The sequence below is a fragment of the Hyaena hyaena genome, unplaced genomic scaffold (genome assembly GCF_003009895.1).
Source record: "Hyaena hyaena isolate Hyena2069 unplaced genomic scaffold, ASM300989v1 scaffold_409, whole genome shotgun sequence".
Classification (NCBI taxonomy): Eukaryota; Metazoa; Chordata; class Mammalia; order Carnivora; family Hyaenidae; genus Hyaena; species Hyaena hyaena.
The window spans coordinates 577,647-605,379 of record NW_024081046.1 but is presented as its reverse complement, the minus strand read 5'-3'; the positions used below and the strand labels follow the sequence as shown (position 1 = coordinate 605,379).

The 27,733-nt window shown below is 63.5% G+C and overlaps 1 protein-coding gene across 2 annotated transcripts in view; it reads left to right on the top strand.

Moving 5' to 3' along the window:
* STK32C (serine/threonine kinase 32C) overlaps nucleotides 1-27,733 on the top strand; it is a 72,404-nt gene that overhangs the window by 22,393 nt on the left and 22,278 nt on the right. Inside the window, exon 2 of one of the 2 annotated variants that reach the window (XM_039252434.1) lies at nucleotides 16,474-16,529. In XM_039252434.1, the coding sequence (XP_039108365.1) occupies nucleotides 16,474-16,529 (56 nt within the window). Of the gene's footprint in view, nucleotides 1-16,473; nucleotides 16,530-19,655; nucleotides 19,708-27,733 lie in introns of those variants that run through there. The other variant, XM_039252437.1, reaches the window with a different exon arrangement.

Genomic DNA, 27,733 nt, shown 5'->3' with positions numbered 1-27,733 from the left:
TGTGGAGGGAGGGATCCGTAGCCGGCGTCCGGGAAAGAATTCTTGAAGACGTCTTTGGTGCAAAAAAGGTGCTTTTATGAAAGCCCGGGGACGGACCCGTGGGCGGGAAGAGCTGCCCTGGGTTGTGGCGGGCGACTCCGTCGGTCGGGAGGGGTCAGGGGTAGAGGAAGTCTCTAAGGAGTTTTGGAAGCAAGGCTTCCAGGACCTTGAGGGGCTGGCGTTGCCAGGGAAACACCACTTATTACGGGTTAATAGTCCTCACTCACGAGAGCCCCAGATGCGCGTCGGGGCCGTAACCTTGGAACACAACCGCCGGCGCGCACTGGGGGCAGCCGAGACGCAGGAAGTGGCCTCACAGGCTGCTGGGCGCTGGGACGGTGTCAGGCTAAGATTCCCTTCTGCCCCCAGCCAAGTGCCATCGTCCAGGCAGCTGAGCTCCCAGAGGTAGGCCACTCTGCCCGCGTCAAGGACTTGTCGGCTGTGGCAGCGAGGGGATTTCACTCCTCTTTCCCCGTCACCATGGCTGCACTTAGAGCCCTTTCCTTTGTTCTTGGGCGGCCAGGAGGGTTGAGGAACATCACGCATACTCCCCTGGGGGGGCGGGGGTGCCAGCCTGTGCTCTGCCCTCAGCCCGTCCCATAACCCTCGTCACCTGAGCAGGGCTGACCCATCTCTGCTTGTACAGCAGACCGCACCCCTCACAGGACCCCTTTTAAAAGTTGTGTCAGGGCAAGGTCTGCAGTGAGGGTGGCGGGTGATAGGGTCCAGGAAATCCTCACGTGAAGGGGTCTGTCCCCTTGAGGGCCCCACCCTCTGTCCCCGCAGGGACTCAGAAGCTCTGCGGTGCACCTGCCTCCCGCAGGATGAATGTGACCTGATGTGATTCAGGAGGTGAAGGAAGACCCTCATCCCAGCGGCCAGAGTGCAGGCTGGCGCTGGGTGACAAGGCTGAGTACCAGTGGGGGGGGGAGACAAGTGTGTGCTAAGACCCCAGGTAAGAAGTGACTTGCTTAAGCCTGAAGGCAGAAGACTGGAAAGGAGTGTGTGTGCGCACATACGTGTGCAAGGGACACGGAGGAGAGACCCGTTCCATCCAGAGCTTTCCCCCAGCTCAGCTCCAGGCCACACACAGTCCCCTCCAGGTCTGGAGCGGAGCCTGTGGGACCGTGCCGGAGTCCCAGGCCAGCAGGTGCCGCAGGCGCTGTCCAGCAGAGGCCGTGGGCACAGGAGTGAGGCTGGCGGGTGGCGGGCAGGCTCTTCAGGCTCCTGACGCCCACTCACAAGGAGAAGTGCTGCAGGGGAGGCGGGGTGCCGTTCCCAACTCCTGCCGGTCTGGGGCCCTGTTGCGGCCCCGGCACACCCCTGCCCGGCCACCCTGCTGCGCCGGGAACTTGTGCCTCTGACGCTGGGCAGCCCTGGCTCTTCCCCTCATGGCTCTCGGGGAGCGCCTCCTAGGCATGGGCACCCTCATCCCACCTTCACATGGTTTCATATCCTGGCTGAGACGCCCATCCTGGAAACCACAGGCTGGAGCACCCACAGGAATGCAGACTCCTGGCGCCACTCGGTTCTTCTGACTCTTATTTTTGGAAGCATGAAAGAGAACAGAAGTCTTATGCTCTGTCTTGAAATAATGCCTTTCCTTGATTCTATTCAATTTAGCCAAAAATAGGCCCACCCTTTCCTAGGATGACAGTCCAACCTCTTGAGCCAGAATGGGGAGGAGGGGGCGCAGGGCTGGTTGAGGAGGGGGCGCAGGCCTGGAGGAGGAGGGGGCGCAGGGCTGGAGGAGGAGGGGGCGCAGGGCTGGTTGAGGAGGGGGCGCAGGCCTGGAGGAGGAGGGGGCGCAGGGCTGGAGGAGGAGGGGGCGCAGGGCTGGTTGAGGAGGGGGCGCAGGCCTGGAGGAGGAGGGGGCGCAGGGCTGGAGGGGGAGGGGGCGCTGGGCTGGAGGGGGAGGGGGCGCAGGCCTGGAGGGGGAGGGGGCGCAGGGCTGGAGGGGGAGGGGGCACGTGGGCCCTGTCGAAACGCCCTGGAGTCAGCTCGGGGTGGCGGTCCTGACACGTCCCTGCCCGGGGATCCACGGGGGGCTCTGAGGGGTCAGGGCACTGACACAGCCAACCCCAAGCCAAGCCCATGGCTCACCGTTGTGGTTTCAGTGAACGCTTTCCTTGCCGTCTTGGTGTCTAGCTGTACGTGTACCTTGTGGCTTCCTGTGGACTGAGAACTCGTGTCTGGACTCGGGGCTGGGGAGGCCCCGGGGCAGGGCCCGCCTGTTGCTGGGTGCGGGTCTGGGGCTCCAGGCTCCTGTCCACCCTCGCCGGCCATCTGTCTTCACTGCTTGCCTGCGGTAGGAGGCCCAGACTTCTCCGTACGCTTCCCTTGCCCCCGTGTCAGAGCATCTTCGCCTGCCCACGAGGTGCCCGCTGGGGGGAGGCCAAGGCGCCTCTAATGGAGAGGGGTTGTGTGAGGTCTGGTCTGTGCCAGAGGAAGACAGGTTGGGTGGGCTCCCGAGGGCGGGTGCGGGGGTCCGGTGGCCCCAGGCTGTCCGATTTAAACTCGGGGTGCGGATGATCAGCTCGGGGCTGCGTGGGGCTGGCAGGTGGTGTGCTGGTGCCGTGAAACCCTGTCGTTGGAGGAGGCACGTTGAGGAAGCAGGTTGAGAAGGAAGGTTGGAAGCCGGGCTCTGGGGTGACCCGGGGTAGGTCATGCGCCGTGGCGGGCTTTCCCTGGGCTCGGGTGCACACGAAGGGTGGGGGCTCTTAGCCGGTGCGCGTGGTGCCAGGTCCAATCACTCCGGTTGCTGTTGCTCACCCCCTCTTGCCCGTGGGCACCAGCTTGTCCCTGAGGTCACTGCCCACCCCCACCCGGAGGTCTGTGTGTGGACACCTGTGGTCCGATGCCGGTGGGCACGCAGACAGTGTATCTGCCCTGGCGGCTGTCGGGTGGGGCAGTGGCGGTGCAGCAGGTGCTGGGGACGGAGCCTGGACCAGGCCCCCTTGGGCTCCTCAAGGAAGCCCCGTTGTGTCAGGGGCTGGGTCTTCGGGGCTCAGGGGCCGAGGGTCCCGGTCACAGCTGTCACCTCTGATCTGCCTTCCTCTGAGGTGTAGCGGACTGCAGCTGGGGCGTCCTCTGGAGATGGAAGAGAGGGTGCCTCGGCCCCAGCCAGTGCTCCTGGGCGGGGCGGTGGCCAGCCTGCCACGGGGGTCCTGGCTGGCGTGGGGCTCTGCACCGGCGAGGCCCCAGCTGCCGAGGGGACGTCACACCGGGAAGTCTAAGGGCCCTTCCTGCCCTGGGCCCCTGATGCTCCGACTCGCATTTGCCTGAGGGACTGAGGTGGCCTGAGGACCGGGCGAGCTTCCGCAGGGACGAGGGGCAGGGGACAGCTGCCCCACCGGGTTCCCAAGCCTTGGGTAAATGTCAGCCTGGTAAAAGGCTTTGTCAACACTCATTTCCTGCAAAACAAACAACCATGTGGTTTATTAATCTTTAAATCTCGGCTTTCCCATCAAAACCATGTGCAAATGTCTTTTCAAAGAAAAGGTCTGACATAACACTGTGCACTTACCGTGAGATGGAATTTAAAATAGCAACTTTTCCTTAACAATGCTGCACGGCTTCTGTTTGTGCAAACGCAGCGTGGGCTCGGCTTGGCTGAGACGCCGGGCCGCCCGCTCGTGAGCGCTGGGCCAGGGCCGCCTGTCAGCCGCTTCCCCCGGCAGGCGGAGCCCCCAGGCCGGTCCCTCTGCCCGGGGGGCCCCAGAGCGGGGAGGCGTCCCCTCCCCTGCGCCCCGGCCTGGCCCCCATCCAGGCCCCAGCAGGGCTGCACCTGGGCGCGGACTGGCTCTCGGCGGCCAGGCAGGCTATGCTGGGGAAGCCGGCTCTGCGACCCCCGCTCACTCCTTCACTCCCTGCCTCATTCCTTCATTCACTCACTCACTCCACAGCGTCCCTCGGGTGCGGAGGGCCAGGCCGACCACTGCAGGACAGCGTGCTGAGCCTCCCAGACGGCCCGCCTGGACCTGCCAGGAATTGGGGGCAGGACCTCAGAGCACCTTTTGGGACAAGGAGCTTCCTGGCTCGGGTGGAGGCTGCCCTGGGGGTGAGGCCGTTTCCGGAACCTAGAAGCACCATCCACATCCCGTCAGTTTGTCTGCAAGCGGCAAGGCTGGGTAGACAGTAACTGGTGCTTGGAGAGGCTTAAGTCGGATATTAGCTGACAGTGGTGCTTGGGGCCGTGTGAGTTGAAGGGGCCCCGGGGCAGCCCCACCTATGCATGGGGACAGTTTGGCCCCCACCAGGCAGATGGCACACTGTGCCCCTCCACCGGGGAAGATGGTGCACCATGGGCTCCCCCCGATGGCACACCGTGGCCCTCCCAGGCAGATGGCACACCGTGCCCCCCCCTGGGGAAGATGGTGCACTGTGACCCCCCCAGGCAGATGGCACACCCTGGCCCCCTTGTACATGGGGCACCGTGACTCCCCTCCCCCCTAGATGGCAGCCTGGGGTCTGGCATCTCTTGATGTGTAAGCTGACACACGGGGTGAGGGGTGGGCAAGACCATCCACCTGCTTCAGCTCCGCAAGGGGCCTTTGTGCCTTTGGGGATAAATGTCCTTCAGCCTGAGGCCCGGGGGCTGCAGGGGCGGAGGCGAGGTGGCAGCCAGCTCCCAGCAGGGCAGTGGGGGGTGATAAACGGCTGCGAGGCCCCAGGCTCCCTCGACAGCTTTCCCCTGGCACCTCCCTCCCCTGCGGCTCACAGGACTTCTCTACGGGGAGGTGTGGCTCAGCCAGCCTCTTCACACCGTGGCTCTTCCCAGCGCAGAAATTGCCACCGGCTCCCAGCGGGTTGAATCTGTCAGACCCGAGCTGTGCCTGGAAACCCGCTCAAAGGGAGCTTGTGTGGGGCCTCCATGCGCAGCAATACACACCCGTGCACACAGAGCCGCATCCACGGGCACATGTGTGCACACCCACACACAGCTGCACCCATGGGCACATGTACATACACACAGCCGCATCCACGGGCACATGTGTGACACCTGTGCACATGCACACACGCACACACATGCACACCCACACACAGCTGCACCCATGGGCACATGTGCATACACAGCCGCATCCATGGGCACACACGTGTGCATGCACGTGCACACAGGGAGCCACACCCACCGGCACACATGTGCGCATGTACCTGCAGACATGAATACAGGCACCGAGCTGCACCCACAGGCAGCACGTGCAGGCACACACTCCCAGACGCAAGCACACACGGACACACACGCAGAGCCACGCCAGCAGGCACATACGTGCACACCCAGGGGTGATCTGAAGTGTATCATTGTGCTCCAGAATAAAAATAAAGTTTGTGCTATGCAAACTTCTCCTGCTTTGGCCACGTTTCTTTTTTTTCTTTTTCTTTTTGAGAGAGAGAGAGAGAGAGGGAGGAGCAGAGACAGAGGGAGACACAGAATCCGAAGCAGCTCCAGGCGCTGAGCTGTCAGCACAGAGCCCGACACGGGGCCCAAACCCATGAACCATGAGACCATGACCTGAGCCGAAGTTGGACACTCCACTGACTGAGTCACCCAGGCGCCCCTGGCCAGGTTTCAAAGGACCTCCAAAGGACCAGCAGCCTGCACCCAGCACCTGCTTCTAGAGAGGGGTGGCCCCTGGTACAACTGGTTGGCTCCGCCCAAACTGAGCCCGGGCCACATTCTGTGGGCACAGCCTCCGGGAGGCGTGGGGGGAGAGTGGTGACTCTGCGTGGGGCCGGGCTGGTCCCGGGGCTGAGCACCAGCTTGAGCGGGGCGTCCAGGGCCTCTGCTGACCGAGCAATCTCAGAACCACCCGCTCCCCCGGGGCTCTGCGGCCGGCTGGTCCAGCCGAGGCAGCTCCACTCGGGCAGAGGCCGGGAGGGCTTCCTGCACGGCTGCCCCCACCCAGCCTCGCTGCCCCTCAGAGAGGGCCTCACTCCAGAGCCAGCGGGCAGTGGCAGAGGTCACCACCGTGGCTCCTCCTGGCCTCCCCACCTCAGCCCCAGGCCCCTGAGCCGCCAGCAAGTCCTGCTGCTTTTTAGGGGGATTATTTTCCACTATTCTAAGTCATCTAGGCACACACCATTTTAGTGGATGCACATATCACAAAAATGTCTGTTTACTCACAATTGATGTTCAGAGTCACCAAATTTATTTTTAAAATTTTTTAATGTTTATTTTTGAGAGAGAGAGAGACAGAGTGCAAGTGAGGGAGGGGCAGAGAGAGAGAGGGAGACTGAATCCAAAGCTGAGCTGTCAGCACAGAGCCCGATGCGGGACCTGAACCCATGAACTGTAAGATCACGACCTGAGCTGAAGAGCTTAACCCACTGAGCCACCCAGGCGCCCCCAGGCACTGAATTTAGAGGACCAAACAACCCTATAGTTTCTGTGGGACTTGATGGACCCATGGACGATTGATAGGAGCAAGGGCCCCTGGAGAAGGTGGGCCACAGCCCGTGGTGGCTTCCCCCACTGGACACCAGTGTCCGTCGTAAAGCTAAGTGAGGCAGGTCAGTAGTGGTTCAGGTAGACGCACAGGACGAGGGGGGCCACACATCGGCCGCGTAGGCACAGGAGGGCCCTGGTCTAAGTCATAGGTGGCCTTGCCTCGGGAGCCTGCACTCAGGGGATGTTAGTAAGAAGGGACGTGGGACAGAGAAATGGAGACTCTGATGGTGTATCAGGTCCAGGAGGAGGGGTCATGGGGTGCTGACCTCCGCGTCCCCTCTGCTGGCTTTGTGCTTCCGTGGCAGCCCCAGCGGCGGTCCCTTCTGCTCCTTCTGTTCCACCCCTGGCACCATGGTGGACCTTCTCCTGAGTTCCAGAAGCCCAGGGCCAGCTCCAGTCGGGCAGCTCCACTCTGACGGGCCAGGCTTGGGTGGTGTCATCTGGGCAGTGTGACCCGGGCAGTGTGGCCCGGGCAGTGTGGCCCAGGCAGTGTGATCTGGGCGGTGTGACCCAGGTGCTGTGATCCGGGCGGTGTGATCTGGGCGGTGTGACCCGGGCGCTGTGATCCGGGCGGTGTGATCTGGGCATTGTGACCTGGGTGGTGTGACCCGGGCGGCGTGACCCGGGCGGTGTGACCTGGGCGCTGTGGCCTGGGCGGTGTGATCTGGGCGGTGTGACCCGGGCGCTGTGATCCGGGCGGTGTGATCCGGGCATTGTGACCCGGGCGGTGTGACCCGGGCGGCGTGGCCCGGGCGGCGTGGCCCGGGCAGAGAGCTGGGGGCTCCTGAGTGGAGGGGGCAGAGCCCGGTGCGGTGGGCCCCGCTGCTCCTCGCAGAGGCTCTCCGGGCCTCCTGGATGGACGCGCTGCCCTGCGGCCGTGATGCACCAAGGAATGGAGCGCCACCTGGAATCCTATTTTGAAACTGGGTTGAGTATAAATAAAATACAGATTTGATGGATGGGGCTTGGGTTTGCATAAATTTAACACCAGTGTTGTTCTCAAGCAAAGGGGTCAGAATGAAGCCGCCTGAGCCGCACGTGTGATTTCTTTGTTTTCCAGTAGAAGCGACGAGACGAGCGACTGCCCTGCCCCCGCGCCTCCCACCCAGGGCCATCACCTTGAAACAGGAAAGTCGCCTGAACCCCGCGTATGTGCTGGCCCCCCGCCAGCGTGGGGGCGGCTGTGAGGCCCGGTGCACGTGCATGCAGGGGCCTGGCCGTGCACCTTCCGACGGCGTCCCGCCATCTGCATGGGGCCACGCCACGCAGGCTTCCCCCTACGTGGCCTCAGCCCACTTGGTCGTGACTCACCTTCAAAAACAATTACTATTGTTCTTCCTGAGGTGAAAGTCACGTAACATAAAAGTGGGCGCTTTAAAGCGAGCGGCTACAGTTTGCAGCATTGTGCGGGACCAGCTCCGCCCTCCACACGTTGTCCCCACGGAAACCACCCGCAGGGCGGCCCCCGGTCAGTGACCTCGCAGGGCCCGCCGGTTCGGGGCCCCTCACCCAGCGCCGGTGGTTCAGGGTGGTCTGCACTGCAGCGGGTGCTGCAGGAGGAATCACACCGTGTGTGTGGCGGTCGCGCTTACCCGCCCGCGGGCTGCGGGCCACTCAGGTTGTCCCTCCTGTTGGCTGTTGCGTGGGTCCCCTGTCCGTGGTGCGTCTCTCACCGGGAGCGCCTCCGCCCCGCGGTCTCCGCCCGCTCCCGCGCGTGGCCCGCGCTGCGGCCGCCGCACCCGTCTCCCGGAGCGAGGCCCAGGTCCCGAACCACGCCTCCTGGTTTGCAGATGTGGGGCTCCCGTGCGCGCCAGGGACCCGGGCCCGGCCCCAGCCGAAGCCCTACCAGTGACGCCGTCCCCGTGCGCCCTCGAGGTGCCCCAGCTGGATGCGGCCGTCACTGTGAAAGCCTTTCTCAGTATGCACGGGCAGCAGACCGGCCGTCTCTTGCCTTCTGGGGCTTGCTGAGGGGTCACCTGTACCCCCTGAGTTGTCACCTGGCCCACGGCACAGGGGGTGTGACTGGGCCCGGGCGGGGCCCGTCCCCGGTGTCCCCTCCACGTCCTGCTGGTGCTCTGACTTTGCCCGTCCTCTGCAGGCTCAGCGGCCTCAGGGCCACAGGGTGTTGGATGATTCGTGTGGAGCTGATTCGCTGAAACAAACCCAAGCGCCAGGGCCCCAGGGCCCTTTCTCGATCCGTTTACAAAAGTAAGACCTCTTCTGGGGTCTAAAGCAGAAACCTCCAAGGCCGTGGGGGGAGGGGAGTGATAGACTGTTCTGGGCAGGGGCTTGTGCTCAGGCCTCTGCAGAGGACCCTGGGCCCCGCCTCCAGGCCTGTGTCCTGTCTTCCGGCGTCTGCTGTGACTGCTGCAGCCCGGCTGGGGCCTGGGCCGCGGGGGCAGGTGTGGGCTGCCGCGTGGGAGGAGGCGGAGGGCGCGTCACCCCGAGGTTCTCCAGGAGCAGCGGCGCCGTCCTCCGGGATTGGCCCGCCAGCCCCCAGAGCACACGCGGTGACCGTAGGTGCAGGGTCTGTGTTGTAGCGGCTGCTGAGGTATTTGGGGCAGTGGGGGCGCCAGGGCCCAGCGGACAGGGGTGACTTGGCCTCTGCGCCAGAACACACACAGGACCTGACACCTGTCCTGTGGCCCCTCTGCTCCCCCCACGGAGGCTTGTCCAGGACGGCTTCCAGCTGCAGACTGTGAAGTGCCCCACCTGGTCCGCTCCCAGGGGCTGAGGCCTCCCCACCCCCACCCCAGATCTCCCTCCCGCTGGTCTCCCCCCAGGTCTCCCGAGCCTGCACCCCTCTTCTGAGCACTGCAGCTTGGTGGCCTGGGGACCCCGGTGCCCCCTTGAGGTTCCACCGCCTCCTGGGAGGCCCCTCTCTGTGGGGAAGGGGGGGCCCGGCAGGGCTGCAGACGGGCAGATGGAGAGACGGAGGGGCGGATGCCCGGCGTGTGGCCCGAGGCCCTCGAGTGCAGCTGCTGCCGCCAGGACCTGGGCCGCCCTGGCCTCACTGGGTCTGTCTGCGCCGCTTGCCGCGGGGGCGGGGCTGCTGCTGACACAGGCCCAGGGGGCTGCTCCCTGCCACCCCACCCCGGCCCCAGCCAGCTGTGCTCTGCCCCTTCCCAGGCCCGGTTCTCCCTCGAGCACCCAGGAAGCACAAGCGTCCCAAATCCGGGTACGCTGGGGGACTTGGCTGTGCTGGGAGGGAGAGGAACTCAGGGGTCAGACCAGAGTTGGGTCCAGAGCAGGGGTCTGGGGTCCATTTGCTTTACTGGGCAGACCTGCCTTGGGGTTCAGGGCTCAGCTGCTCCAAAGGCCTGTTTCCTGCTTCCTCAGCCCCCACCCTGCGCCAGGGCCACGCCCACCCAGCACCTGGATCCCCAGTGCGCTCCCACATCCCTACGCGGCTGAACTGTGGGAGCCCCCAGGGCAGATTCCACCGCTGGTGTAGGGCTGGTATTATTGGGGTGCTGGAGGTCGGTCCCTGACTGTGACACTGGTAGGGGCTGAGCACCTGGGAGAGGGTGGTGGCCAGGGGTGGGCCTTGAACAGCAGGACCCCTCTGGGCGTCCGTGCAGCCTGGGAGGTGGCGTGGCCAGAGCGCCAAGTCCCGTGGCACAGTCTCCCCGCAGGTGCTGGAGGGGCGGGGCCCAGCCGGCAGAGATGCGTTACTGACTTGGCGGTTGCCTTAGTCGCTAATTTATGAAGGTCGCGGGGCCGTCTGAGGATGTCAGTGCGAACACCAGAACCCAGCTGCAGGCTTGCGGACCCGACAGCGTCCAGGGGCAAACAGTGCTGGTCTGGGAAGGTATCACTAGATGGGTTTCTGGGCCGAGGCTTTTACTGCCAGCAGACGTGGGGGCTCTCCCCTGGGGTCCAGCCTGGGCCAGGAAGGCGTCAGCACCCCTGGCTTCTCCAGTCACCTGGGTCCCCAGGCCTAGGCACCTTCCTGGGCGTCAGAAGGGGGATTATTTCAGAAGCAGGGCCCCAGGGGCCTCGGCGCCGTCTCTTGGCGGGTACACGTCCTCGCCGCTGCATCTGTTCCTCACAGAAGACAGGGCGGCGTGTGGCTCCCGCCTCCCTGGGCCGGGCACTGAACTGGGAAGGGCGGCTGCGGCGCCCGCGGTGTCCCGCGACTGCAGGGTCCACGGTGTCCCACGGCTGCAGCGCCCGCGGGGTCCCACGGCTGCGGCGCCTGCGGGGTCCCACGCCTGGGGCGCGTGGACGACCAGGCACGGGCAGGATGCTGAGTGCTCCGAGGGACCAGCGAAGGCTCCCTGGAGAAGGGCCCGAGGGCTGAGCAGGCGGCCGGGAGGGGTGGGGTGCAGAGGGGCCCAGGCAGAAGGAAGGGCGGGCCCCAAGCCCTGGGTGCTGGGGCTGCAGTGCTGGCTCCCCAGGCCCTTTCTCTTCTGCCCCGAGGGGCCCGTGGTCCTTCACCCGGAGTCTGCTCTGACTCTCCTGCTGTTTCCTCACCTGGAAAACGGGCTCATCCACCCCTCACCTGGCGGCGCTGAGAACGTGGTGGGCCCAGGAGCGGGGGGGGGGAGGGGGGCCTCAAGGAGTGCCCGGCCGTGGCACCGGCTGCTCCGGCGTGCTGCTCCTGGTTCCCGGCAGAGCCGGAGGCCTCGTGGACGGAGGTGGTGAGCATGCCTGCAGGTGTCCCGCCCGTGCAGGGGGCCGGCCCATGCCCCCGGGGGAGGGGGGTCTCCGCAGGGGCCACGCAGACTCCGCAGAGGGCTGGCCTCAGCTGGACTGGATGGCTTCTGGCAGAAGTTTTCTGGGTCATAGGACGTAAGACAAACTGTAATCAACTTCGGAATGAATTGCAGCAACTCGTGACGGCTGATTGATGATTGCAGCTTTCCAAATAATCCCCACTTCTGGTACGGAATTCAGCCGAGGACGCTCTGAGGGCTGGGCCTCTGCTGGGAAGGGGCTCATCCCAGGGCCATGGGCAGGTCACCTTCCACACGGGGCCCGCCTGCCGGGCCCTGGGGGCGTCAGGAGCAGGCTGGCCTCCGGGTCTGCGGCCCCCTCCCCACCCCATGGCGCGGGCACTGTGTCACCAGTGACAATGGCAGTGACTCACAGCCCTGCGGCACGCCCTGGACTCTCCTTCTCTCCCCCTGTCCTGGCTGGGCCGCTGGCTTATGAATCTACGGGGCTCACAGCTGCGCGAAGACCTTGCTGTTGGGCGCATTGCTCTGAGGGCCCCCTGAGGGCCAGCGCTGACCTCAGTCCACAGACCATTGTCTTACTTTTAGGGGAGAAGTGTTCAGATGGCGCCTCACGTCGTCTTCAGGTTTGGAGGCAGCCGCACAAGAGCCCCCTATTGGCTTCCACTACCCCCCCCCCCCCGTCCAGCGTGCCGCCGGCGTCACACTCTGGGAAGTGACCCCCTCCCTCCAGCCACCTGTGTGACAGTGGCCAGGCCAGCGGGTTAGGTCGGGTCAGGTCACTGGGAAACCAGAAGGATTTCGTGAGTCTCACCAGAAGAAACAAAACTGCGGGAGCGTGGGCTGCACTGGCCTTTCTCCCGGCAGTGCCTGGGCTCCTCGCGAAGCCCTGTGGCGGACGACAGCCTCGAGAACACCCTGCGGGGGTCGGTCTGGGTGCCAGACTTCACCCGAAGGCCACTGGAGAAAGTCGCTCCAGGATCATTGGGCTCCTGACCGCGAAGCTGGCCAGCAGCCCTTGGGGAGGCCGGGCCCTGGCTCCGCCACCTGGGAAACAGCAGACTTCCCTTCACTCACCATCAGTCGGCACCAAGATGACCTATTTTCTTTCTTTTTTTAAAAAATATTTTTAGTGTTTATTTATTTTTGAGAGAGACAGAAAGAGCTCGAGCAGAGTAGGAACAGAGAGAGGGAGACACAAAATCCAAAGCAGCTCCAGGCTGTCAGCACAGACCCTGACGTGGGGCTTGAACTCAGGAACTGTGAGATCATGACCTGAGCCAGAGTCGGATGCTTAACCAACTGAGCCACCCAGGCGCCCCTGAGTTTATTTCGAGAGAGAGTAAGTGCACGAGCTTGAGCAGGGGAGGGGCAGAGAGAGGGAGAGAGAATCCCAAGCAGACTCTGGATTGTCACCACAGAGGCCATTGCGGGGCTTCAACTCACAAACCGTGAGATCAGGACCTGAGCCGAAGGCGCCCGAGATGACCTACTTTCGTAGCAAGGCGGTGCTTTGCGATTGCCTCCTCGACAAAATAAAAGCCTTCCTTGAAGAATAAATTTTCTTAAACCTTTGTGTTTTAAATATGCAGCGGTACCGGGACGGCCTGTGTGCGCCCCGCGGCTGCGCGTGCGGCAGGAGGCCCGGCCGAGGCTGCGCCCGGGGCTGGCCGCCTCCCCGCCTCCACGGCGCCGTCCTGCGGCGCTCAGATTTCTGAGAAGGAGGAACGGAAACGGCAGATAGGACGGTGGTGGCAGGATTACCCGTTCCCTGTGATGGCGGAGGTGACTCACACGGGGAAGCGTGACAGCAGCGCACACAGTGACATGGCACGTGTGAGGGTGCGGCCGACTGGCCGGGGCCACCCTAAGCCCGGTGCTCCCAGCTCACGACCTCATCTCTGGCCCCAGTGGCCTTGGAGCAGTCCCACCCCCTGCTTGATTTTTTCCCCCAGGCCCCATGTTTGCTTGCTGGCTTGGAGTCTGTCCCCCACAATAGAGTGTCCAGCCTGGGGAGCCCCTCCCCACCTTCTTCCAGGGCCCAGGACCCACCTGGCCTGTGGTTCCTGCAGCAGCCTCTGACCTTGGCTCCCTCAGGGGGGCCCAGCCTCCTGAGCAGATCTGTGACCAGAGCCCTCACTCAGACGGTGCCAAGGCCCAGCCCCAAAAGGCCTAAGAGAAGCAGAGTGCCCGCTGCAGGGTAGGGGTGCCGAGGCCCCCGGGTGCGACGTGCAGGAGAGCAGGGCCCTCTGGGGCCACAGGTGTCCCCAGAGGACAAGAGGGTGCAGACCCCCAGGGACCAGGGGTGGTGACCTGTGTCTGTGGGGAGCAGAGGGTTTGCGTGGGGGACAGCAGCTTGGCCTCCAGGGCATGGGCTCAACCCCGCCAGGAGCTGGGCCGGAGGCTTTGCACACCCAGTGGGGGCCTGTCGAGCTAGGGTGGGTGGGGGTGGGGCAGACAGGCAGGGCTCGAGGCTCCGACCCCAACGGGTGTTCACAGGCCGCTGGGCTCGGCTCCCCCGGGACACTGCAGTCCCCCCACCAGGGCAAGAACCAGCGCCACTCTGGGCTCCATCTACCTGATGGCTGCAGCCACTGTCCGGGTTCAGCAAACATGGTCCAAGCCCAGCCCCCTGCGTGGGGCCCCATCCCCCACGTGCTGCTGCTGTGTTCCTCGCGCATCGGGGAGGCTGCGGGCTCCTCGGGGCCCCAGTCTTTCCTCCTGGGCTCAGTGTTTGGGGGAACTCTGCAAACTTTTCCAACGCGGATTCTACGGAACCCCGTGGACTTCTGGACGGTGGTGTGTGCGGCGTGGGTTTCTGCACAGCCGCCGATCACAGGACGGCGCACGCTGCCACGTCCGTCCACAGCTGCTCCAACAAACCCCTATGGCACGTGTCCTCTTCGCCGCCCCTCTGGATGCCCTCCTGGGGGAGCCGCGGTGAGGCTGACAGTGGCTGACGCTGGCCGGGGGTGGGGCGGGAGGTCCCAGTCCTGCCCAGATGGATCCAGGGCCCACATGTGGGGAGGGGCCCCAGAGCAGCAGCTGGTTCTCAGTTCCACTTGGAGGGGCTCAGGAGCACGTGCGAGCACTGTGAGCATGTGTGTGCACACTGCACACAGTGACGGGGGCCTGGGCGCCAGGGAGGAGCAGCCGGTCCATGGGGTGACCCGAGGAGCCTCCAGTCACCAGAGGACAGAGTGACTCTGGTTACCCAGTGGGGCGTGAGGCTCCTCTGGCGGCGTCCGGGCCAGCTGCTCCTCTGAGCAGGGTCACTGTGGTCAGGGCCCCACCCACACCCCCCGCGATGGCCTCTCACAGCTTCTGGCCCCGGTGGGATGCCCGCCCAGCCCCGCCCTGGGCCTGCCCGGACACTGCTCCCGGCTCGCCGGCCTCACGGCGTCCGGCAGCTACGGCTGGGATTCCCGTCCCTCCTGTGTCTCCCGTGCGAATCTTCCTCGTGGCCGGCTCAATGCTGTCTGCTGTCTGGGAGTCTGTCATGCGTCCCCCAACCCTGGGGTCTCAGGAAGTGGGGACGGCTCAGAACCCAAGGTGCCGTGCAGTGGGTTACACGCCCCCTCTTCCCTGTCCCGGAAGCAGGCCTGGGAAAGGCCACGGGCAGCCAGTGTGGAGCCCAGGCCGCAGCTGCCCACAGTGCTTGCCTGCTCTGCTGCTCCAGGCAGATCTCCAAATGCTTCTTCCCCTCAGCCTCTCCATCCAGGAAGCCCACCATGATTACTTCACTGTCCAGAGCATAAGACTGGAGGGAGAAACATGGTGTGGATTTCCTGTACTTCTGGCCTGTTATTTCCTGTTTTCCCATTCTGTTCCTCTCCCGGAAGGACCTCAAGTCTGGGATTTGTGCCTTTCTCTAAAAACAGTGATTGGTGGCTGAGCCCCCTTGCTTACCCTTGGCCCAAGGGTGCCCCTACTCGGGGCCCAGCACCATGCTGGCCTAACCCTAACTTCTTCTCCGGGGCTCACTGGGCTGGACCCCCAGCACCGGGTGCTGGGCTCGCACGCAGATGCCCTCTTCAGGCTCAGCGTGCCATTCTCGTTCTTGGGGTGGGCGTGCCACGGCCCTCATGGCCACTCCCTGTAGGGACAGCCCAGGCTGCAGGCTCATGGGCCTCTGGAGACCCCAGTTTCTGACAGGTGCCCAGGGCACACGGAACTGGGCTTGCCTGGTACTTCGAAGCCTGAAGGACAAGAGCCATGTGGTGGCCATGTCACGGGCGTGGGGAGTGAGGGGCTCTGACCTGGGAATGCAGACCTGGGGGGTGCAGACCTGGGGCCCAGGTGGGGCCCAGCCAAGTGGCCTGAGAGTCATCTGGGGGAGCCCCGTCCCGGGACAGGGAGGGGGCAGGCGTGGAAGGCAGGGCTGGCTGGGGCTGCCTGGAGCACAGAGCTGCAAGAGGGAAGGAAACTCAAGTTAGGCATCAGGTTCAGAGCAGAAGCAGGGGCCCCGGAAAGCGCTTCCGAGCTGCTCTCACTCACAGATTAATGCCCCCCAGGGTACCGTGGTGCATGGCAGGGAGCGTCTTTCCTGAGGGTTGTGACAATTAGCGAGGCTGTGATTTCCAACAAGCCCTTTCTCTGGGAGGGGCTCGTGTCTGGACAAAGTTGATAGAAAGCAGGATTTGGATGGTTCACCTGTGGTCCCTACGGGTCCAGGACCGCCCCTCAGAAAGTCCCTATTATTCATCCTGGGACCATGGCAGGCTCCCCTTTAGCTCAGTCAATGAGCCACACAGGGCGACCACCCCCAGGAGATTCAGCGGGAGGGTGGGGTGGCCTGTTTCCAAGGCTCCAGACACCCTGGGACCCTGGGGACCCCTGTTTGCAAGGCTTCATGCGTTGGGGGGCAGCTTTCAGGAAGGGGGTGTCTGGGTGCCTAGGACTGAAGAAGGGCTGCTCTGGGCTCCATTTGCTCTGTTCATGCCCCATCCTGTCTGTGGATCAGTGGGCACGGTGGCCTGGCCTGGCCACAAAAGGAGCCCAGAACAAGGGACAGCATGGCCCGTAGGACCCGCCTCTCTCCCTTGGCTCAAGTTCTCTCTGCTTTGCACGTGAGCCCGACTTCAGCCTCCAGCCAGCACCCAGGCCCACTTCCAGGGTGAAGTGGGTCACTGCGGGGCTGCAGGGGGCCCCTGCAGTGGTGGGGGGCGGCCTTGGCGGGGCTCCAGCCTGGGGCTGCAGGGGGCCCCTGCAGTGGTGGGGGGCGGCCTTGGCAGGGGGGCTTGAGGGGCTTGTGGAGGACACGGGGCTTTCTGCCGCCTCACGGGCATCCCTCTGTTTTTTCTGCAGTGAACTTCGACCACTTCCAGATCCTTCGGGCCATCGGGAAGGGCAGCTTCGGCAAGGTAAGGCAGAGCCAGCAGGGAGGCCATGCGGGACCATCCCCTCTGCCCACCAGCTCTGGAGAGGCCGCCCCCACGTGTCCCTGTCAGTGGGCGAGGTGGACAAGCTGGCGATGTGGGGGTGTCGGAGGCACTAGGGAGCCTTGGTCAGGAGCACTAGGGGCTTCAGTCCAGGTCTTTGGGGGGCTTGTAACTCATCTGGGAGCTGAGGGTGCAGACGGCACGGCTCTGGGCTCTGCAGGACCAAGACCCTGACATGCACTAGAGAGACAATGGTCCCTGCAGCAGAGCGACATTCCTTCCAAACAGGAGCCCACATGGGGCCTCAAAGGGAAGCGTCTTAAATCTCCTGCCGTGGCGGGGGGGTGGCAGCGGAAATCCAGTGTCTGGGAGCCACTGTGATGCTCCAACACCGTTGTTGCAACTGGAGCCCAGGGGTGGGGGGGTGCCGGGGGCAGACGGCGGGACTGGGGTGCGGCGGGGCATGGCCTCACCCGGGACTGGGGTGCGGCGGGGCGTGGCCTCACCGGGGACAGCCATGCTGCTGGGTCCTCGAGTCGGGCCCGCGTGGAGACCGCCCCCTGCCCCTCCATCCTCTCCTGTCTGCATCTAACTTCCTGCTTGCTGCCTTGTCATGTCTAGAGATTGGGGGTAATTATAACTCAAAGAAGCTTAACAAGCACTCTGGGAAGGTTAAAATTAGCTCTCGGGACTCTGCCTTGATGGGTCTGTTGTAAGTGGATGCTTCTGAATGGATAGTTCCTTTTCAGCAGCTCAGGAGGCTTGGCACATGAGGCCTTTGGCCCCCTCTCCACACAGCTGTGGGGGAGCCGTGCCCCAGGTTCCCGGAGGCCTGAGAGTCCCAGAGCAGTTCCTCCCTTGCAGGGATTCATTCAAGCACTTTCTCATTAAGGAGAGAGTATTTTTAACATCTGCCGGTCAGGCTGACCTCTGCCCTCCCTGCTTCTCCTGAGTGTAGATTCTGTCTGCTGGGGCCACAGGGCATGGGGAAGGTCGAGGGGTAGACGAGGTGGGGCTTAGGGTTAGGTACTGGGGGGCACTAGCCCCGACCAGGATTCAAGACTGGCTTCTATGGGGACCCAGAAGTCATGCAGACATGTGGAAACGGGCTGAGGAGCAGTGTTGGGGACGGACCTGGGGCAGCCACTTCACTGTCCCCCGCCCCCTCCCCTTCCCTACCACCCCACTGCACTGCTGAGCAGCACCCCCCACACGCACAGTGTCTGCAGAACCCCAGGGCTCTGGCTCCTCTGACCAGTCCTCGGCTTTAAGGAGCCAGCTGGCCACAGGGTCCCGGAAACGGAGCCCTGCGGGGCGTGAGGTAAAGAGAGGAAGCCACGGGCCGCGCTGAGACTTCGTCCTTAGATGCAAGCTGCCGTGTAATTGGAGGGTTCCTTCCTGCTCCCTAATGAGGCCGCTAATTAGGCCTCGGGGTCTCTGGGCTGCGGTTGTGGGGTGCCCTGTGCGGGGTGGGCTCTGGTCCTTCCAGCTGCTCCCGATGGCGAGGGCAGTGACCCCACCGGGGAAGGAATGGGCTTGGGGAGCTCCCCACAACTGCAGAAAGCAGGCTCCACGTGTGTGGCTTGGCCCACCTGTGCCTCTCTCTGTACGTGGCCTTATTTCAGATGTCTACACAGGCCCAGCCACCCGTGGGCACCACAGTGAAGGCTGGCTTTGTAGGAATGACTCTGAGAGTCGAATGGGTAGAAATATCCAGAGCTCCCTGATGTCTCCCAGTGAATGGACGCAGAGAACTTGGTGTGTCTGATGTGACAGTCCCTTCCCAGCAGTGGCTCTTTGCCTTGGCTGCTCCACCCTTTGGAGCAGTAGGTCCCGAAAATGGATTATCTAAGCTTGCGGTATCTGCTCCTTGGGTGCAAAGACTGCTTATTGTCTTTGGTTCAGTTTTTTACAAGTGTGTGTGTGCGTGTGTGTGTGTGAGTGAGAGAGAGAGAGAAGTTACACAAAATACAGAATGTACATTGTAACCATTGTAGGTGCGCAGGTCAGGGGCCTGGCGCACGTTCACACGGCTGTGCGAGCACCACCTCCATCCACCTCCATCCACCTCGCCCCTTCGTCCAGTAAACCCGAAACTTGGCCCTCACTAAAACACCACCTCCCCTTTCCCTCCCAAATTCCTGATTCCTGGAGAAATCCCGTCCCAGGGAGAGTGGAAGCTGGTGGTGGAAGTCCACCTGCTGAGAACACGGCACCCCCGCTTGCGCGTGGAGAGGCCTTGTCCCCGCCCGGGAGCGGCCACTCCGCGGACCCCTGCCCGCCGCCCGAGCCCCGGTGCCTGGGTGGGGGCGGGGGATCCCGAGCGCCCCAGCCAGCGGGTCAGGTGGCAGGTGGGGCAGATGGGCGCCACCGCGGGGACGGCTGACCTTGGCGGGCGCCGGCTGCGGTGCCTGGGGCCTCGGGGGGCCAGCGACCTTAGTCCAGGCGAGCCACACGGGGGAAGGTCCGGTGGGAGGAGACGGGCAGCGGCGGCCGAACTTCACGGAAACCCGCGCAGGGCTCACACCTGGCAGCCCTCTGATTGGCTGGGTGCGACCACGTGCTGCGACGCCCACCGATCACGCGGGGGTGCTGGGGCACTCTGATTGGCCGGGGGGGTCACGTGAGCGGGCCGGCGGCAGGGCGGTGCCCGCCGCGGTTGTAAGAGCGGGGCCTCGAGGCGGTGTGACCCGCGGGGCCTGTGTCCGCGCCTCGGCCCGGCTGCTGGGCAGGGGCCCTTCTCTCTCCTCCCCGAGCGCCCGCCTCTGCGGGGCTGCGGCCCCCGGGCGAGGGGCGGCCCTGCTTCCCCCGCTGACACGCGAGGGCTGGGCACACCGCCTTTCCGCGGTGGGGGGGGGGTCTGCGGGCTGCACCCCTTCCCGAGCCCTCCCCGCGCCCAGCCGCCCCCCGCTTCTCCTCCCGGCCCCCTCTGGCCCCCCGTCCTGGACCTCCCCTCCCGCGCCCACCCTGACCCTTCCCCGCCCCCAGTCTGTCCCCCCCCCCCGAGCGCCATCGCCCCCTCCGCCTGCCCCCTGCCCCAGCCTCAGCTCTCCCCCAGGGGCTCGTGAGTCAAACGGCGCCCTTGCTGTAATACCCGTATTGCTGTGTTCAGTCGGAACAAAGGAAATCCCGGTCTGGAGAACCGTTGTTCACTCCATCGGTAACGTAGCCCCGCTCCTGGCAAGCTCCCCGCCCTGGGCCGCTCTCCGGGGACCCAGGCGTCTGCCCTGGCTTCCCGCCCCCGCCCCGCGTGCCCTAGTAAGCTGCCCCCTCCTGCCCCCTGCTCTTATAAGGTAGCTGCTGTCCTCACCTATTTTTCCAACTGAGCTTTTACATAAATCTTGTCAAGATCAAAATAAACATGAAATTTGGGTAGGAATTACATGTAAAGATTAGGAGAAAGTTGATATGTTACCTTATTAGAGGCCTAGTATCTTTTTATCTAAATGTTGTCATATATTTTCATATTAATCGCTCACATTTTATTGTGTTTATCATGTGTTGTTCGCACAGTTATCCTGTTAGGCTGTTGTGCATGCACATCCTCTATTTTTGTCATTGTGAGTAGATTTTATTGTCTAAGTGTTTTCCCAGCGTACTGGAAAATGAAGACCCTGTCACGCCCCTAGCTGCTCCCTACGGCTTCCGTTGCCTCTGTCTGCCCTCCTTGGCTGCTGTGGCCGAGGACGTGGATGGCCACTGGCTGTGGCTGAGGCACCCAGCCTGGGAGGGGGCAGGCGTGGGGGGAGGGTGGGGATCTGGCTTGGCCAACCTGCGGTGGAATAGCAAGTCCCACTCGTGACTTAACCAGGGGCATTTGGGACTAAACGTCCTCCATGCCGTAAGATCCGGGCTCCTGGTGATGCTGTCCGTGGCCCAGGGCTGGGTCCCCGCTCACGGCTGGGGTCCGTGGAGCCTCTGTGAAGTGTGCACCTGGTCAGGCTGCCGGATCGTCAGGAAGCAAAGGTTGAGGCGACAGACGGGCACAGCCCTCTATAGGAAGCAAAGGCCTGCCCCCTGGGCATGCAGTCCCCTGAGCTGGGGGCGTCTGTCCCAGTGGGCACGATGTGGCGTTCGAGTGGGGTTGTCCCAGCCCTTGTCCTGCACCCCGGCCTCTCTTGGCGCCCGGGGCCTGGTTTTGTCTCGGGCGGATTTCTGCCCTTCACTGGCCAGGCCGCCTCCTGCCCGCAGCCCCGCATGCCCAACCCCAGGCATCGCCTTCCTCCCCCTGAACTTACCGAAAGGCTGGGCTGGAGCCACACAGAGGCTCCTGGGAGTGCCTACTGCGGGCGGTTTTCAGGAAGGTGGGCCCGGCCGCCTCTGCCCCCCGCCCAGTGCAGCCCCGTCAGGAGGCTGTGGGTTCCGAGTGAGGGCACTTGCTGTGAAATCTGGTGCAGGGACACATCCCCCTTCTCGTGGGAGGGCTCTGGCTGGGCTGTTACTCATGGAGACAGGAAAGCACCGGCCAGCCTCACGTGATGTGGCCAGAGCAGCGTGTCCCATATTTCTACAGTTTATGGGGAGAGAATGAAGATAATTGGGGTACAACGTGCCTTGGCCACAGACCCCACCAACTCAGGAAACTTCTGACCCCCTGTGATCCCAGCTCCTGATGTGGTCTCTGGAGATGGGAGGCGGGGGCTGGGGAGGAGAGAACAGTCCTGAGGCTTAAACCCTGCTTGTGAGGATGCCCCAGTGGTGCCACGAGGCACCCAGGGGACATGAGTGACCAGCCACACAGAGCTGCAGACTCTCCAGCCGAGCCAGGAGGAGCCTTTCTGGGGGCTCACCGTCTCTGGTGGCGGGAGCCCCGAGGTGTCCTGTTCCTCCCGCTCCTGGACCAGGCTCACATCCGGAGACGTTCCCGGCGCCTGCTTGACGGTGACCCGGCTGTGCAGGTCGCTCAGGGAACCTCGGGAAGCATGGCTGCAGGCAGGTGTGCGGGCAGCGGCCAGCAGTGCGTGAAGGCACCCGCAGCTGGTGGCCTGGCGCTGGCCACCCTTGGAGGCACGTGCCCAAGCCTCCACCCTCACGGCCACGCAGATGACTCTGGGCAGTGAGGGACCTCATCCCGTCCCACAGGGAACCAGCGTGCATGTGCGCACACACACACCCCTACCAAAATCAAAATCCAAAGGCAAGCAAAGTAGAAAATTATCCAAGTTGATGATAGAAGAAGTTGAAATCTTGAATAGGCCAATGAACAGAAGAGAATTTAAGAGAAATTAAAACCCTGCCATTAGCATATCACAAGGGACCATATGGCCCATGCATCCCACTTCTGTGCCGGCCCCCACATGAACTGAAAGTGGGGTCTCAGACAGACACCTACCGTGTTCAAGGCAGCACGATTCACAGGAGCCCAGAGGTGGGGGGGACCCACGTGTCCACAGTGGTCCATCCACATGATATTACTCGGCCTTAAAAGCAGGGAAGGTCTCACGCCTACTACAGTGCGGATCACGGGGAGCCCCTGAGTTCTGGCTCAGAGCCCCAGGCAAGGCTGCTGAGGCCCCGGCTGCTGACCTGAGCCCTGGAACACTAATGGGGGGCTTGGCATCGGCCTGTCTCCAGGAGCCAGGCCGGCTCACAGCTCTTGCCCGGCCCCGGCCCCCTGGGCCTCCTGCGCCGCTGCCTTTCCATCTCGGTGCCGCTCCGCAGAGCCCGTGTTCAGACTTAAGTTTCATGCGTGATCCTATGAGCAGCTCTCAGAAGTTTGGCCACAGAGCCGCCAGTCAGCTGAGGGACCTGCCTGGCTGACCTGTGTCTGTCTGTTCTGCCCCCCTGGAAAGGGGCCCTGCTGGGCAGGCCGGGGTGGGGCTGAGGGGCGGCGACTCTGGAGGAGAGAGGGACCAAACAGACCAAGACCCAGGGAGTTGGGGGAGGGGCACAAGGCACTGGTCGGAGAACCGGGTGCGTCGGTGGGAGGGGCAGTGGGAGGTAGGTGTCCGGCCGGAAGGAACCAGACCGGGGCACAGCCTCTCCCTGTCACAGGGAGCTCACTTGATGGGGGGGCCGGCTCTGGACGCCCCCCGGGCTGAGGGCCAGGCCGGGAGGGGGCCCGTCACCTTCGGATGTGCGGCCCCAAGGAAACGCAGCAGGGCCGGCTCCCCGGGAGCGGCATCTAACAGACCACGTGCTTCGAAGTGGGCCAGAGCACAATGTGAACTTGCTGGGTTGGTCTCTGGGTCACCCAGGCTTCGCTTTTGTGCCTTAAAATAGCCGTCTCCCTAGTGACTGATTCCGGAGGAGGGTGCTCCCACCTCATTCCTGTCCCCGGACGGCGTGTGAGGGTCATTGTCCCGGCTGCGGGGCTGCTGGGGGGCTGACGCCTGAGAGGCGCGCTGGTTCTGGGCTGAGGGGCTGGGGCGGCCCACGTGGCTGGATGACTGAGGGTGAGCCCCCAGCCTGCCAGGAACGGCCGCCCCCACATGTGGCCTCAGTGGGACCGAAGCTTCCTTGCTAGGCCGGGTGGCCCACGTGGCTGGTGACGCGGCTGCCTGGAGGCTGTTCTTCAGCAGTGGGAGGTGGCGTGGCGCCTGCAGCCAGGCTGTCCCCCGAGCCCCGCGGGCCCGTCTCCAGTCGGGTGTCTGGCCACCTGTGGGGTCTGCCGCCTCGCGTGGCAGTTTCCCAGGCACTCAGCCCTCAGCCCCAGGATCCCAGGTCCCGGGCCTCCCCCAGCGCCAGTGCTGAGCTGAGCCCCGTGTCCCCCCAGCCTGCCCGTCCCGCGGGCTCTGCCTCTCCGGCAAGCAGCCCGGGTCCACCCGGTGCTACTGCGGAGGCCTCTGCTCGCGCCTCACGTCTCCTCATTTAAATTTTTAATTTGGAAAAATGTCGAGCACTAATACAGATGAGGGGGAGGAGAGCCACTCAGCCACTCACGCGCCCCCAGCCCGATGGACCGTAGAGCCAGCAGCGCTGCGGCCGCCTGCCGCCCACACGCCGGGCAGCTGGAAACGACCCCCCTCGCCGGTGAGCTCCGCAGCGTGTGTCTGCGAGAGGCGGTGACCACGGTCCCTTCCACGCCTGAGATGCTTCACGCCCGCCGCTCGTATCAGGCTCACCTGAGACGTCTCAGGTCTCAGCTGTTCCGTGGCTGTGTTGGTGGTGGCCCACCAGTGGCTCACAGCACCGTCCACACGAGGCCCGTCCAGGGCAGTCCAAGGACCCGCTCCCCTTCTCCCCGTGGTCCCTCTGCGGCCCCTGGGCCGTCGTGTGTGCCGGTCCCTGACATGCTCCCACCTGCTCTTGTGTGCGTCCGTCGTGGTCTCGGCCTGCGGGGCGGGTCAGGTTTGACCCTGCCGCACCCCCCCTCACGGTGCCCGGCAGAGCGTGGCCGCCAGCGACGCCACTGCTACCTCTTCTTCTGGAGGAGCTGCCACGTGGGGTGCTCCGGTTCTGTCGCGGCTCTCTGATGGGCGCGATAGTTATTTGCAAAACAGACTTGCTGTCAGCCGTGTGTGTAGGAAACCGCTCTTCCGGGGTAACTGCCTTCGTCCCCTTCACCAGACGGCGCTCCAGGACGGAGGTGGCCCCCTCATGTCCCCCGTGGCCAGCGGAGCACATGCCTCGGCGCGGTGACTTGGTGGGCGGGACGCCTCCGCCACCCTTCAGTCCGCTGCAGTTTGGTGGCCCCCACCGCTGCCCCTTTGCGCCGGCTCCTGAGCCCTCTTGGCACAGCTCGCTGTCCGGCTCACTGTCACACCGGCTGGCCATGGCACAGGTGCTCTCGCCCCCAGGAGCAGAGTCTCAGGTTCCCCGTGCGGCCCTGCCTCCTGCTGGTGGGCGGTGACATTTGCAGACCGGAGTGTGGGCGTTAGGGCTGCTCGCTGCTGGTGCACTTGGCCACTCTTTATGGGACTTTGTTGTGGCCACAGCTGGAGGCCCCGGGCAGCATCCCAGAGTTCCCCCCTCTTCCCCGAAGCCAGTTCTCCCTGATGGACCCCTGCTGGATACGCATCTCGGTTTATGTTTCATTTTGCTCTCAATTTTTAGGGATTGCCCTTTATATTAAATGTACTGTTGCGTAAGGTGTTGGCCAAGTTAACGTCTGTAAAACCAGGTTCACTCAGGAAAGTATAAGCTTTACTGCTCTCCCTTCCACCCTGTGTCCCCTTCCTCCTGTGAACTTCCTGTTGGAGACAGACTTTGGTTTCTAGGCCTGTTCGCTCCTGCTTTGTGAGTCGGTGGCGGCCTCCATTCGCACGTTTCTCCACACTTGGCCTTTTCCAACAGGATTTGAGGACATCGTGTTCTACCCGCAGACTCGTCACCGACGCTGCATTTCACGGCAGCGGACACTGAGCAGACGTGCTGATCAGTGTCCTGTGGCTGCTGTGACAAACGTGACAAATGTGGCGTCAACAGTTCAGATGTGTTTGCCGGCGGCTCAGGTGGTCAGAAGGCCGACACGGGCGAGCAGTGGGCCCACGTCAGTCCAGGGGACGCTGTGGGGACCCCTGGCCCGGCATCCCTCAGGCCACTGCTCTGGCTGACCCTCCTCGCTCCCCCTTCCCCTTGTAAGGACGCTTGTGATGACCCCAGGCCAGCCTGCAAGCTCAAGAGTAATCTCTCTCTCAGGATCTTTCACTTAGTCTGCAAAGCCCCTTGTGCCACGTAAGGAGACCTATCCGCAGGTCCCACGGATTAGACCGTGGACGTGTGTGGGGGCCGCTGCTCTGCCGGCCCCACGCACCACTGGGGAGCAGGAGGTGGTCCCCAGCCGTGTGCAGTTACAAGCAGGGCCGTGTTTACATGCACGAGCCTCTGCATGTTGTCCCTGTGTCGCCTCTGGGTCAGTTCCCGGGGCGGCCGCGTGCACTGAAGGTGAGGCGTGTGAGCGGCTGGGCGCGGCCAGACTCCACCGGGGCCGGCAACGCCACGTGTCGCCAAGGTTTGGATTTTTGCCGGTCTGACGGGAGGGACATGGCATCTCGGTGAGTGTTTACTTTGCATTTCTTTCATGTTAAGTCAGATTGCGCATCTTTAAGCGTTAGAAGGCCGTGTGCGTGTATCCTTTGCCCGTTTTTCTATCGGTTTGATGGTCTTTATTTTTAGAGGCTGGTGATACATCAGGGAGATTAGCCCTTTGTTTCTGATGTAAATTGCAAGGATTCTCCCAGCTTGTTGTCTTTCAGTTTTATGTGTTTTCCCCACGTGAGATGTTTTTTATTATTACGTATTCTTGTTTGTCGCCCTTTTCCCGTGTTCAGGGGTTTTGTGGCACAGGAATGGTGTCCCTGCCCCATCATGTTCTCCTTCCTCACGCCCACATCTCATCTATCACATTAGACCTCCTGCGTCTGGAATCTGTTCTGGCTCGTGGGGTCATGAATGGATCAAATTGTATCTTTTTTTATATAGTGATTCGGTTATTCCAACATCACTTATTAGAAAGTCCACTTGCCCATAAATCCGAGATGCCGCCGTTACGATGCACGGAAGAGCTCCTTCTGCGGCGGGTCTGTCCCTGGATTCTCCTTCCTTCTGGCTGCGCGCCGGTCCCACCCCAGGGCACACTTTTACGGGTGAAGCGCTAGTGTCTGTGGTCACTGCCCGGCTCTCCTTTTAAAGGTTTTTTCCTGCCTATTTTTGCTTCTTTTCCCAAATGAATTGTAGGACCAACTGTAAGCCCCAGGATTCTGTCCCATCTAGACCCAAGATCAAGTCATCAAGTGGCTCTACACCTTTTGTTCAGTTCGGGGCCGGCCTCTGGGCCCCGTGTCTGCGGGCTGGAATGGGGGCTTGGTGGGGGTCACATGAGAAAATGAAAGTGGATCCCCACCTCTGGGTATGCAGGGTAGCTGGTCGAGGGCCTGTCCACAGATGGGGGCCCCGTGTGGCCAGGCCACGCCTGCGGTTGGCCCGCTGAGCACCTGCTAGGACCCTGGGGCGGGAGCCTGGCCGGACCTTCTCCTTCTGCCTGGGGAGGAAGCATCGCTGAATGGCGCCTTCTTCACATATTATTAAAATGTCTTCACTACGTGCCAGCCTTGTCGCAGGTGCCGGCAGACGTGAGAAGAAGACAGACACATCCCTGCTCCGCAGGGCAGCCTGGCGCGGAGGGTGGCACACTGCATGGACTGGCCGCCCGGCAGGGGAGACCCCAACCCCAGCTCTTCCCGGGCAAGGGCAGCCCTGCCGTGGGGTCTGGATGGGGGTCCCGTGTCAGTGGAGCCCGGCGCCCTTGGGAAGCTGGTGCCACCCCCCCCGCCCCCCACCCATCCACAGCCAGACGGCCTTTCCCGTGGCTCCAGGGGCTCCCCAGGCGGGACCAAGAGGCAGTTTCATTACGATGTGTTGAGGCTTTAAGTACCTGTTGTCAGACGTTTGCTTCCTGGGGAACAAAAATTACTCGGAAAGGGAAAGAGCTTAGGGTGAATCACTAAGTCTGCAAAACGCACAAACAGCTTTGAAAAAAATGGCAGTTACCCTCCATTGCTCAGCAGCCCTTCTGGGCCCGCGGCCGCCACGCCCTCAGGGACCCCCAGCTGCTGGGGGCCTGGGGTCGGCAGCGTGCACTCCCCCCCCTTCGATCGAGTTCCATTTCCTCCTGGTCTGCCGAAGTCCATCCCTGGAGGGGCGGCTCAGAAAGCCGTTTTGTCTGAGGAAACGACTGGATGGAGCCGGCTGCTCTGGGCATTCGAGGCCCAGTCCCGAAAGGCCCTAGGCCTCCCGCTCCCAGTCTGCGCTTGCTGCCCATGTGGCCCGCCGCGCCCGAGCCCCTGGCCGGCAGGCTTGGCACCAGATGGGCCGGCCGCACTTTCCAGCCGCTGGTGGTCTCCAGCCCTCCTCAGGGGCCTCGGGGCCGATGCTGCAGGGCGGAGCCCAGGGGCCCCCCCGCTCGACTGTCTAGTGTGCCCGGCAGCCCGCGGGCCTCTCAGACGTGGTGTGGTCAGGCTGGCCCGGGCTAGAGGACACGGGGGATCACAGGGGGCTGCAGCGGGGACAGGTGACAGATGGCCCGGTTGGCAGGGACAGAGAGCCGCAGGTGCTCAGGTAAGGGCAGAGGCTGGGCCCGGCGGGCAGGGCGTCCGACACCAGAAGGAAGCAGGGTATTTTCACAGGTGGGCGCCTCCGGAAGGTGCGGGGAAAGGACCCGCCTGAGGCCTGAGGCCTCTAAGGAAGCGGCACAGCTTCAGGGCACAGTCCCCGTGCGGGAGGCAGGCTGCTCTTCAGGCTTTGCC